The sequence below is a fragment of the Myotis lucifugus genome, unplaced genomic scaffold (genome assembly GCF_000147115.1).
Source record: "Myotis lucifugus unplaced genomic scaffold, Myoluc2.0 scaffold_1460, whole genome shotgun sequence".
In the NCBI taxonomy this organism is placed as follows: domain Eukaryota; kingdom Metazoa; phylum Chordata; class Mammalia; order Chiroptera; family Vespertilionidae; genus Myotis; species Myotis lucifugus.
The window spans coordinates 16442-30093 of record NW_005872508.1 but is presented as its reverse complement, the minus strand read 5'-3'; the positions used below and the strand labels follow the sequence as shown (position 1 = coordinate 30093).

Below are 13652 nucleotides of genomic sequence, written 5' to 3'. Positions count from 1 at the left end.
CGCATTCCATAGTAAAATTCTGCTTAAAGCACAGCATGACATCATCCTGCCTCGGTGAGCAGACATTCCTTTTGTGATTGGCTAATCAGAGGAGGGCCTTTGCTGTTTCTAGATGGCGGCCCCCAGGGGAGCGGCAAGCCATGCGGCCAACATGGCGGCTGCCAAGTCACACAGCTCAGAGTGGTGGCTGTCTACACTGTTCTCTGACAGAGCAAACCAAAACCCCTAAAAGATAGATGGCCAACATTACATTGCAGACAAACAGAAATCTCATTAGCTGTTTATACCTTTTATAATTATTTTAAAGAATATAAATTTAAACTGGTTTTTGTATTAAAAATTTCAGTTGAGATCACAAAATTAATCCTCTTTTTTGATCAGACCAATAAGCGACATATTTTGAATTCTAATTATTTCAGAGAAAACAAAAATTATTTTCTCAAAGATAAATTTCTACACTTATATAGGCATTTAGCTACCACAATTACACAATTTTTCCCAATTCAATCCAAACCTTAAACTTTTAGCTGGCAAGTCAAATATTTAGCATTTCTCAATCAGTAACTTTTTAAAGAATAAACTTCAAAAATGCAAGACATAATCAACCAACAGATTTAATTCTGTCCTCTAGATTTTTCATGAGGCAAATTTAGATTAATATTTTAGCATTTTGTTATTTCAGAATATCTAATTCAATTTAGCAAACTCCCAAAGCCTTTGGCTGCCATTGACTGGAAACAGGTAACCATTAAAATGCAAATTAGTTACATTCTTTCTCCCAAGGATGGGAAACTGGGAAGCAAACCTGTCTTTAGAAGTTGCCACAGGCGGGAAATTTTTGCCTACCTGCTTGTTCTGTTGGGGGAAGGGAGGCTAGCCCTTCCTCCATTAGAAATTGCCTTGGGAAGCCAGCCTTAATTGAAGGGCATAGCCATCTTTTACCTGGGCTACTTAGATTTTTATAATTCATATAGTTTAATAATTCTTAAGATTTAAATCCAAATAATTATTTTAAGGCATATTCTTTAGCAAATTTTTGTAACAGAGACAATTTTACTGAATTTCCTTTTCAGCCTTGAAGTTAACTTTTTAACACCCTTCATTAGCATTTAAAAACTGTTCTTTATTATGGAAATGCCAACCCTTCTGCTAGAATCTAGCCAGCATCTTTTTTCCTTTGGGTCAAATTTGCCATTTAGGAATTAATAAGTCTTGGGTTTTATTTTGTACAATTGTAAAGAGACTCTAGCTCAAAACTCTATCTAAATGTCTAAAATCGGACGATGCGCGCATTAGTTCCAAGCCAGTTTTTCTATTTACACGTGCACAGAAATCCCAGACGCATTTTCTAAATTTTGTAAAACTTTTCAATTACAAGAAGGACTTTAAACTAGAATACTTGGGGAGGGGGCATCCATATTGGATTGTCATGTGTTCCTTTCTTCCCTTCCCCCACATCCTGCTTTGGGGGAAGTTTCAGGAAATGACTCAGATGGCATATTTTCCCCAAAGTCATGCTTAATAGAAAAAGACATTTTAAATTTTTTCCTATTTTCGCTTTCTAAAGTCATGGCTAGTACCCAAGGTAATCTTAGCCAAAGTTTGGTTGTCATAAGATGTTCTCCAGTAATTTTTAAATAAAACATTAAGTAATCTCATTGTAGGAGAGCTTACAGCTCTGCCCTCTCTTGCAACCTTTGAATCTCTCCACACCAGAGGGGGATTCAGCAGCGGGATTTCATTTCTTATTACAGATTTTAGATTCCAAACATGAATTAAGATATTAATTTGAACAAGAAACCACATTGAGGTGACCATGGCACTCTTTTTTTTTTCAGCCTCATTTAAAAGAGCACCTTTTAATATTCCAATTTCTTTATAATTTGGCCTTTTTTACACAGGTGATTCTATTCACGCAGAATTAAACATTTCAAGATTAGGACATGGATGGGGCCATGAAGGCCATTCCTCCCATTTTTTCTTTTCTTTATGCTCCTCTTTAGGACCAGAGGGTGCAAGGGGAGGAGATCTATCCTCCTTGACCTCTCCTAAAGGCTCTAGCAAATGAAATACTGTTTTCCACAAGGGGAAACAATTTTTGGAGGCATTTTTTTCCTGCTGCTGACTTTTTTTTTCAAGTTCTGATTAACTTTTTGGCAAACTTTTAAGCTCTAATGTACCTTTTTCAAGAAAACAAGGGTTATGTTCTATAATAACATGCAAAAACTGTAAGAGATTACCTTCTGAAACTTTAACTCCTTAAGCATGCAAATCAATAGTCTATAATAAAATTTCTTACTTTTTAAAAGCCGAATCCTACCCCATAAGCCTGGCGAAAGAAAACGTTCCCAGCCTACTTACAGCTCTCAATTTCTGAAGTTGATCCTGGGCATTGCGTGCGGTGAATTTCCCCACCTTTTTTCGGTGAATTTTTCCACACCTTTTCTTGGTGAATTCTTTCTTCCTCACCTTTTTTGGTGAAACTTCCTTTTTTTCCTGCTGTAGCGAAACCTTCACTTCCAGTTTTCCCATATTGGGTGCCAGATGTTGAGTGTTTCCTTACCACGTCCTGCGTGGATCAGGGTTCAGGAACTGGAAGCAGAGCCGCACACAAATGAAAATGAAAAGACAAGAGATCATTGGAAATATTGGGGGACCAGGCGGCCAAGTCCAACTCAAGGGGAAGGACTTCCTCCTGTGCTCAGGCCTCACCAAGCTTTTATTGATCTGGGATACACCCATAGCATAGCCCTTAGGCAGGTGACCCCTGGCAACAGGCAGACAAGCCCATCAGCAAGGATTTACATAATAATAAATGGGAGAGTAGTTTCAGCTACCACTGTCTGGACAAACAGAGGTGGCGCCTAACACCGACCTTTGCTAGGGCTTCAAAGGCACCCAGCCTTCGGGGGGGTTCTCTGTCTATGCTTATCAGATATTGAAGGCAATAAACAGTTTCCCAAAGAATACTATGGAGCTATAAAAAAGAGGGATCTCTAACCCTTTGGGAGAACATGGAAGGACCTCGAGAATATTATGCTAACTGAAATAAGCCAATCAGAGAAAGATAAGTATCACATGATCTCACTCATATGTGGAATCTAATGAACAAAATAAATTGTTGAACAAAGTCAATCCAGAGACATAGAAGCATAGAACCGACTGCAGAATGTCAGAGACAAAGTGGGGGAGGGTGGCTCGGTGAGAAGAGATCAACAAAAGAACTTGTATGCATATAAAGATAACCCCTGAACACAGAAAATAGGGTGGTGAAGGCCTGGGGTGTGGTGGTGGGGGTGAGGGGGAGGGCTAGAAGGAGTCAATGGAGGACATAAGTAATACTTTCAACAATAAAGATTTAATTAAAAAAAAAACAAGAGAAAAGAACTAAAGCATAAGAGAATGTGGGACTGACTAGGAATGTGTGTGTGTGTGTGTGTGTGTGTGTGTGTGTGTTTGCACACGCTCAAGTGCACTTGTTTACACTAAAGAAGGAAAAGGTCTAAGTTTGAATATATGTTGATAAAGGATGATGAAAGATACAAGAAGGACTAATTGATGGTCTCCCTTTCCTCAGAGGGAGGCAATGGGAGAAGGATGGCTTAGGAGGAGTTGGGAAACACCTCCAACTGTAACAGGAGGGGAGAAGAACTGGCAGAGAGACATTGGCCAAAAGACATATAGATATGTGCCGTAAATGTTTCCTCCCATGTCCCGGGTGGTTCAGGGTTCAATATCTGGAAGAGGAGACACACACAAATGAAATAGAAAAGACAAGAGATAATTTGGAAATATTGGGGGACCAGGCGGGTAAGTCCAACTCAAGAGGAAGGACTTCCACCGGGGCTCAGTCCGAACCCACCTTTTATAGTCTGAGGTAAACAATGTAGTGGTTACCATAGTTACAGTTCTTGTGAGTTTCACCTGTTTTGATCATGTTTACACTCCCTGTACTTCCCTCAGCCCATTAGCTTCCCAGGTAAGATCCGGGGAGTGTTATAAGGTCAAGCCTAATTATGCTTAGAGGACTGAGCCCTCTAAGCTGGGACTTGTTTGTGACTTTGACAGCAGGTCAGTCCCAGGCTCAACCCTATATCAGTTTCCTACAGATATGATTGTGGGAACATGATGGTATCTTTTGTATTTAAAAAATATATATCTATATATGTTTTTATTGATTTTAGAGCGAGAGGGAGGGAGAGGGAGAGAGAGATAGAAACATCTATGAGAGAGAAACATTGATCAGCTTCTGCCTACACGAAGAGTGTAGGAATGTCTAAGAACTTCAAGCAAAGTCTAACTAATGATTGGATTTCTTCGGAAAAGAGTTGAATATGTGAGACTCAAGGATTCTGGGTGCTTCGATTTTTATGGACATGTAAAACTGAGCATAGAACAGGGACAAAGCAGAAGGAACTGGTAAAGGAGAGGATGGAGGTCTGAAGAGGGAATACGTAAAAGAACAGGGTCAGATGGGAGGCAGAAAATTGTAGAGTCAAAGACACAGGAGCCTTGGCCCTTCTGAGACAGAAGGAAAAAAGAAGGGGGACATGAAAACTGAGATGCAAGACTGTGTAAAAACAGGAAGGAGACTTAGAAGAAAGCCAAAGGGCTCAGGTTCCACAGCAACAGCATCCTTTAAGAACTGTTTAAGCACATGGGATATGTTACCTCCTTTGATCTTGGCAACCACCATGTGCAAAGGCATGTCAAATTCATGTTACAGATCAGTAAACTTGAAGATTAAGAAACCTGCCCCCAGTCTTCATCTAGTAACTGACAGAGGTGAGCTTTGACACCAGGCCTATCTGACGTCCAAAGAGGTGAAGTGTAAAGAGGTCTCAATTTTAGTGTCCTCCACCTCATTCAGGAATTCCCACCATCGCATCCCAAGCCCCTTTCAGCGGGTACCTGCCAAGCTACCAACTTTAGCTGAGAACTGAGAAACCACACCCTCTTCCAAGGTGTACCAGGGGCTCCTCAAATTCAGTGTATTCTAAACTAGACTTTCCTCCCAAACCAAAAACACCTGTTCCTCAACTCAGGACTAGCTTGATGATTTGTAGGATCCATACAAAATGAAAATGCAGTGCCTTTGCTCAAACATTGGGAAAGAAATGAAATCAAAGGTATTAAGATACAAAGCTTTATTCCCTCCATTCCATCACTGCAGCTGTAATTGCTCATCATTGACATTACTTTGAGGGCTGGGCAGCCACAGGAGGGGAGATAGTTGCCCTAAGGCCATAAATCAGAGAGAAAGTGAGAACTAGGCAGGATGGGAGAATGGGGTTGGGAGCAGATACATACCCTCAAGTTGAACCCCACCAGAGTACACCACGTCGGCTAACTGCTAGAAATGATGTAGTTAACCATTAGGCCCAGTACACAACTGGAGGGTTGGGTTAATTAATCGTGCAGTGCTGATGTGGAGAGTAGGAAGCATTGGTAAGAATCACACAGGAGTGAGAAATGTTGACCAGTGGCTCCTTGGCTGCAGGAGAAAATGAAAATCTCCCATGCTCTGGCAGATTTGGCTCAGTGGTTGGAGCATCGACCCCCAGATTGAAGGGTCACAGGTTTGATTCCCAGTCAAGGGTGAGAACCTCAGTTGCAGCTTCAATGCTTGGGGTCCCAAAAGGGGCTTCATGCAGGAGGCAACCAATTCTTTCATCTTTCACATCGGTGTTTCTCTCCTTCTCTCTCCTGCCTCTCCTCCCTCCCACTCTGCCTAAATATCAATGGAAAAAATATCCTTGGTGAGGATTAAAAATAAAATTTCTTTTTTTTGCCGGTCTCTGTAACCTTTATTTTATTTATATTTATTTATTTTTCAATCTTTATTGTTGAAAGCATTGCATATGTCGTCCTATTTCCCCCATAAACCTGTTCCAGCCTCCTTCCATCCTCCCTGCAACCCACCAAAGAATATTTAAAAATTTAAATAAAATGTCCCAGGTTACTATAAGCCAGACATGTGTTTGTCCTTTAATATCACCAAGGACCCCAAAAGGGCCACAGTACTAGAAATGGAAACCAGACCCCAGTTACCCTGAGGAGAGGGCCCTCAGGACATGCCAATCTCTCCCACAGGCTGGTCAGCTGCGGCCTCACATACAACTGCTGCCAGGACCTGGCCTCCATGCTGGGTGCCAGCCCCAGCCTGACAGGGTTGGACCTGCAGCAGAACAACCTGGGTGACCTTGGTGTGAAGCTGCTCTGTGAAGGGCTCAGGCAGCCTACCTGCCAACTCAAGCACCTGAGGTAAGTCCCTCGGGTCATTTCTGCGCAGAGGGTAGGGAAGGGGAGGGAGAGTGATGGGAAGGGGTGTGGGAGCCCTGAATTGAACAGGGGAAGTAAAGGGGCAGAAAAATGAATGGGCAGCCTGGCTTCCCTACTGGATCCGCCGCTAACTTAGGCCATGAGATGGGTAGGTCTTCACCTGAGACTCGGTTTCCGCATCTGTATAACAGGACTATCATACCCACCTCATAGATGTGATGAAATAAAATGCATGTAAAACTAGAGCAGCGCTGGGAACAGAGTTGAGAGGTTCCAATGAGAACCACTGGTGAGGCCACATGTTCAAAGGAGTCCTGCCCCGGTTTACCTCTCCATGCAAGGCAGACCTTTCATCCTTTCTTCCTTCTGTCCGAGCTTCCTTCCTTCCTTTCTTCCTTCCTTCCTTCCTTCCTTCCTCCCCTCATTCATTCATTCATTCATTCACACACTCACTCATCCTTTCATTCATTTCAGGACTCCCATGTTCCAAGCACTGTGCCAGGCACTGAGGAGACAATAGTGAGCAACAGATGTGGGTCCTTCAGCTTCCACTTAAGCCTTGGCCCTTCTGAGACAGAAGGAAAAAAGAAGGGCGACATGAAAACTGAGATGCAAGATTGTGTAAAAACAAGAAGGAGACTTAGAAGAAAGCCAAGGGGCTCAGGTTCCACAGCAGCAGCATCCTTTAAGAACTGTTTAAGCACATGGGATATGTTACCACCTTTGAACTTGGCAACCACCATGTGCAAAGGCATGTCAAATTCATGATACAGACCAGTAAACTTGAAGATTAAGAAACCTGCCCCCAGTCTTCATCTAGTAACTGACAGAGGTGAGCTTTGGCAATAGGCCTATCTGACGTCCAATCAGGTGAAGTGTAACCAGGTCCCAATTTTAGTGTCCTCCACCTCATTCAGGGCTTCCCACCATCCCATCCCAGACCCCTTTCAGCGGGTACCTGCCAAGCTTCCATCTTCAGCTCCACACTGAAAACCACACCCTCCACCTTGATGTGCCAGGGGCTCCTCCAATTCAGTGTATTCTAAGCAGGCCTTTCCTCCCTAACCAAAAACACCTGTTCTTCCTCTCAGGACTAGCTTGATAATTTGTAGGATCCATACAAAGTGAAAATGCACTGCCCTTGCTCAAACATCAGGAAAGTAATGAAATCAAAAGTACTAAGATATAAAGTTTTATTTCCTGCACTCCTCAGCTGCAGCTGTAATTGCTCACCATTGACATTACTTTCAGGGCTGGGCAGCCACAGGAGGGGAGATAGTTGCCCTAAGGCCATAAATCAGAGAGAAAGTGAGAACTAGGCAGGATGGGAGAATGGGGTTGGGAGCAGATACATACCCTCAAGTTGAACCCTAACAGAGCATCCCACGTCAGCTAACTGGCAGGACTGATGTAGTTAACCATTAGGCCTAGTACACAACTGGAAGGTTGGGTTAATTAATCGTACAGTGCTGATGTGGAGAGTAGGAAGCATTGGTAAGAATCACACGGGAGTGAGAAATGTTGACCAGTGGCTCCTTGGCTGCAGGAGGAAATGAAAATCTCCCATGCTCTGGCAGATTTGGCTCAGTGGTTGGAGCATCGACCCCCAGATTGAAGGGTCACAGGTTTGATTCCCAGTCAAGGGTGAGAACCTCAGTTGCAGCTTCAATTCCTGGTGTCCCAACAGGGGCTTCTTGCAGGAGGCAACCAATTCTTTTATCTTTCACATCGGTGTTTCTCTGCTTCTCTCTCCTGCCTCTCCTCCCTTCCACTCTGTCTAAATATCAATGGAAAAAATGTCCTTGGTGAGGATTAAAAATAAAATTTTTTTTTTTGCCGGTCTCTGTAACCTTTATTTTATTTATATTTATTTATTTTTCAATCTTTATTGTTGAAAGTATTGCATATGTCGTCCTATTTCCCCCATAAACCTGTTCCAGCCTCCTTCCATCCTCCCTGCAACCCACCAAAGAATATTTAAAAATTTAAATAAAATGTCCCAGGTTACTATAAGCCAGACATGTGTTTGTCCTTTAATATCACCAAGGACCCCAAAAGGGCCACAGTACTAGAAATGGAAACCAGACCCCAGTTACCCTGAGGAGAGGGCCCTCAGGACATGCCAATCTCTCCCACAGGCTGGTCAGCTGTGGCCTCACATCCAACTGCTGCCAGGACCTGGCCTCCATGCTGGGTGCCAGCCCCAGCCTGACAGAGTTGGACCTGCAGCAGAACAACCTGGGTGACCTTGGTGTGAAGCTGCTTTGTGAATGGCTCAGGCAGCCTGCCTGCCATCTCAAGCATCTGAGGTAAGTCCCTCAGGTCATTCCTGAGCAGAGGGCAGGGAAGGGGAGGGAGAGCGATGGGAAGGGCTGTGGGGGCCCTGAATTGAACAGGGGAAGTAAAGTGGCAGAAAAATGAATGGGCAGCCTGGCTTCCCTACCGGATCCACCTCTGACTTAGGCCTTGAGACGGGCAGGTCTTCATCTTAGACTCGGTTTCTTCATCTGTATAACAGGACTATCATACCCACCTCATAGATGTGATGAAATAAAATGCATGTAAAACTAGAGCAGCTCTGGGCACAGAGTTCAGAGGCTCCAATGAGAACCACTGGTGAGGCCACATGTTCAAAGGAGTCCTGCCCTGGTTTACCTCTCCATCCAAGGCAGGCCTTTCATCCTTTCTTCCTTCCTTCCTTCCTTCCTTCCTTCCTTCCTTCCCTCCTTCCTTCCTTCCTTCCTTCCTTCCTTCCTTCCTTCCTTCCTTCCTTCCTCCCCTCATTCATTCATTCATTCATTCATTCGTTCACTCACTCATCCTTTCATTCATTTCAGGACTCCCATGTGCCAAGCACTGTGCCAGGCACTGAGGAGACAATAGTGAGCAACAGATGTGGGTCCTTAAGCTTCCACTTAAGCCTTGGCCCTTCTGAGACAGAAGGAAAAAAGAAAGGTGACATGAAAACTGAGATGCAAGATTGTGTAAAAACAGGAAGGAGACTTAGAAGAAAGCCAAGGGGCTCAGGTTCCACAGCAACAGCATCCTTTAAGAACTGTTTAAGCACATGGGATATGTTACCACCTTAGACCTTGGCAACCACCATGTGCAAAGGCATGTCAAATTCATGTGACAGACCAGTAAACTTGAAGATTAAGAAACCTGCCCCCAGTCTTCATCTAGTAACTGACAGAGGTGATCTTTGGCAATAGGCCTATCTGACGTCCAATCAGGTGAAGTGTAACCAGGTCCCAAATTTAGGGTCCTCCACATCATTCAGGGGTTCCCACCATCGCATCCCAGACCCCTTTCCACAGGTACCTGCCAAGCTTCCATCTTCAGCTCCACACTGAAAACCACACCCTCCACCTGGATGTGCCATGGGCTCCTCCAATTCAGTGTATTCTAAGCTAGACTTTCCTCCCTAACCAAAAACACCTGTTCCTCCTCTCAGGACTAGCTTGATAATTTGTAGGATCCATACAAAATGAAAATGCACTGCCCTTGCTCAAACATCAGGAAAGAAATGAAATCAAAAGTACTAAGATATAAAGCTTTATTTCCTGCACTCCTCAGCTGCAGCTGTAATTGCTCACCATTGACATTACTTTGAGGGCTGGGCAGCCACAGGAGGGGAGATAGTTGCCCTAAGGCCATAAATCAGAGAAAAAGTGAGAACTAGGCAGGATGGGAGAATGGGGTTGGGAGCAGATACATACCCGCAAGTTGAACCCCACCAGAGATCCCACTTCAGCTAACTGGCAGGATTGATGTAGTTAACCATTAGGCCCAGTACACAACTGGAAGGTTGGGTTAATTAATCGTACAGTGCTGATGTGGAGTGTAGGAAGCATTGGTAAGAATCACACAGGAGTGAGAAATGTTGACCAGTGGCTCCTTGGCTGCAGGAGAAAATGAAAATCTCCCATGCTCTGGCAGATTTGGCTCAGTGGTTGGAGCATCGACCCCCAGATTGAAGGGTCACAGGTTTGATTCCCAGTCAAGGGTGAGAACCTCAGTTGCAGCTTCAATTCCTGGTGTCCCAACAGGGGCTTCTTGCAGGAGGCAACCAATTCTTTTATCTTTCACATCGGTGTTTCTCTCCTTCTCTCTCCTGCCTCTCCTCCCTCCCACTCTGCCTAAATATCAATGGAAAAAATATCCTTGGTGAGGATTAAAAATAAAATTTCTTTTTTTTTTGCCGGTCTCTGTAACCTTTATTTTATTTAAATTTATTTATTTTTCAATCTTTATTGGTGAAAGTATTGCATATGTCGTCCTATTTCCCCCATAAACCTGTTCCAGCCTCCTTCCATCCTCCCTGCAACCCACCAAAGAATATTTAAAAATTTAAATAAAATGTCCCAGGTTACTATAAGCCAGACATGTGTTTGTCCTTTAATATCACCAAGGACCCCAAAAGGGCCACAGTACTAGAAATGGAAACCAGACCCCAGTTACCCTGAGGAGAGGGCCCTCAGGACATGCCAATCTCTCCACAGGCTGGTCAGCTGTGGCCTCACATCCAACTGCTGCCAGGACCTGGCCTCCATGCTGGGTGCCAGTCCCAGCCTGACAGAGTTGGACCTGGGGCAGAACTACCTGGGTGACCTTTGTGTGAAGCTGCTTTGTGAATGGCTCAGGCATCCTGCCTGCCAACTCAAGCATCTGAGGTAAGTCCCTCGGGTCATTTCTGTGCAGAGGGCAGGGAAGGGGAGGGAGAGCGATGGGAAGGGCTGTGAGGGCCCTGAATTGAACAGGGGAAGTAAAGGGGCAGAAAAATGAATGGGCAGCCTGGCTTCCCTACCGGATCCGCCTCTGACTTAAGCCATGAGTAAGCCAGGTCTTCATCTGAGACTCAGTTTCTTCATCTGTATAACAGGACTATCATACCCACCTCATAGATGTGATGAAATAAAATGCATGTAAAACTAGAGCAGCGCTGGGAACAGAGTAGAGAGGTTCCAATGAGAACCACTGGTGAGGCCACATGTTCAAAGGAGTCCTGCCCCGGTTTACCTCTCCATCCAAGGCAGGCCTTTCATCCTTTCTTCCTTCTGTCCTTCCTTCCTTCCTTCCTTCCTTCCTTCCTTCCTTCCTTCCTTCCTTCCTCCCCTCATTCATTCATTCATTCATTCATTCACTCACTCATCCTTTCATTCATTTCAGGACTCCCATGTGCCAAGTACTGTGCCAGGCACTGAGGAGACAATAGTGAGCAACAGATGTGGGTCCTTTAGCTTCCACTTAAGCCTTGGCCCTTCTGAGACAGAAGGAAAAAAGAAGGGCGACGTGAAAACTGAGATGCAAGATTGTGTAAAAACAAGAAGGAGACTTAGAAGAAAGCCAAGGGGCTCAGGTTCCAAGGCAGCAGCATCCTTTAAGAACTGTTTAAGCACATGGGATATGTTACCACCTTTGAACTTGGCAACCACCATGTGCAAAGGCATGTCAAATTCATGTTACAGACCAGTAAACTTGAAGATTAAGAAACCTGCCCCCAGTCTTCATCTAGTAACTGACAGAGGTGAGCTTTGGCAATAGGCCTATCTGACGTCCAATCAGGTGAAGTGTAACCAGGTCCCAATTTTAGTGTCCTCCACCTCATTCAGGAATTCCCACCATCGCATCCCAAGCCCCTTTCAGCGGGTACCTGCCAAGCTACCAACTTTAGCTGAGAACTGAGAAACCACACCCTCTTCCAAGGTGTACCAGGGGCTCCTCAAATTCAGTGTATTCTAAACTAGACTTTCCTCCCAAACCAAAAACACCTGTTCCTCAACTCAGGACTAGCTTGATAATTTGTAGGATCCATACAAAATGAAAATGCAGTGCCTTTGCTCAAACATTGGGAAAGAAATGAAATCAAAGGTATTAAGATTAAAGCTTTATTCCCTCCATTCCACAGCTGCAGGTGTAGTTGCTCACCATTGACATTACTTTGAGGGCTGGGCAGCCACAGGAGGGGAGATAGTTGCCCTAAGGCCATAAATCAGAGAGAAAGTGAGAACTAGGCAGGATGGGAGAATGGGGTTGGGAGCAGATACATACCCTCAAGTTGACACCCACCAGAGCATCCCACGTCAGCTAACTGGTAGGACTGATGTAGTTAACCATTAGGCCCAGTGCACAACTGCAAGGTTGGGTTAATTAATCGTGCAGTGCTGATGTGGAGATTAGGAAGCATTGGTAAGAATCACACAGGAGTGAGAAATGTTGACCAGTGGCTCCTTGGCTGCAGGAGAAAATGAAAATCTCCCATGCTCTGGCAGATTTGGCTCAGTGTTTGGATCATCGACCCCCAGATTGAAGGGTCACAGGTTTGATTCCCAGTCAAGGGTGAGAACCTCAGTTGCAGCTTCAATTCCTGGGGTCCCAAAAGGGGCTTCATGCAGGAGGCAACCAATTCTTTTATCTTTCACATCGGTGTTTCTCTGCTTCTCTCTCCTGCCTCTCCTCCCTTCCACTCTGTCTAAATATCAATGGAAAAAATATCCTTGTTGAGGATTAAAAATATAAAATTTCTTTTTTTTGCCGGTCCATGTAACCTTTACTTTATTTTTATTTATTTATTTTTCAATCTTTATTGTTGAAATTATTGCATATGTCGTCCTATTTCCCCCATAAACCTGTTCCAGCCTCCTTCCATCCTCCCTGCAACCCACCAAAGAATATTTAAAAATTTAAATAAAATGTCCCAGGTTACTATAAGCCAGACATGTGTTTGTCCTTTAATATCACCAAGGACCCCAAAAGGGCCACAGTACTAGAAATGGAAACCAGACCCCAGTTACCCTGAGGAGAGGGCCCTCAGGACATGCCAATCTCTCCACAGGCTGGTCAGCTGCGGCCTCACAGACAACTGCTGCCAGGACCTGGCCTCCATTCTGGGTGCCAGCCCCAGCCTGACAGAGTTGGACCTGGGGCAGAACGACCTGGGCGACCTTGGTGTGAGGCTGCTCTGTGAAGGGCTCAGGCAGCCTGCCTGCCAACTCAAGCACCTGAGGTAAGTCCCTTGGGTCATTTCTGCGCAGAGGGCAGGGAAGGGGAGGGAGAGCAATGGGAAGGGCTGTGGGGGCCCTGAATTGAACAGGGGAAGTAAAGGGGCAGAAAAATGAATGGGAAGCCTGGCTTCCCTACCGGATCCGCCGTTAACTTAGGCCATGAGACGGGTAGGTCTTCACCTGAGACTCGGTTTCTTCATCTGTATAACAGGACTATCATACCCACCTCATAGATGTGATGAAATAAAATACATGTAAAACTAGAGCAGCGCTGGGAACAGAGTTCAGAGGCTCCAATGAGAACCACTGGTGAGGCCACATGTTCAAAGGAGTCCTGCCCCGGTTTACCTATCCATCCAAGGCAGG

The 13652-nt window shown here is 44.8% G+C and overlaps 1 protein-coding gene across 1 annotated transcript in view; it reads left to right on the top strand.

Moving 5' to 3' along the window:
* LOC102426798 (NACHT, LRR and PYD domains-containing protein 1-like) overlaps positions 1 to 13652 on the top strand; it is a gene marked incomplete at its 3' end in the record, with an annotated part of 51909 nt that overhangs the window by 22385 nt on the left and 15872 nt on the right. Inside the window, exons 4-5 of the mRNA XM_014449851.2 lie at positions 8421 to 8591; positions 13118 to 13288. Coding sequence (XP_014305337.2) covers positions 8421 to 8591; positions 13118 to 13288 — 342 coding nt within the window. The remainder of the gene's footprint in view (positions 1 to 8420; positions 8592 to 13117; positions 13289 to 13652) is intronic.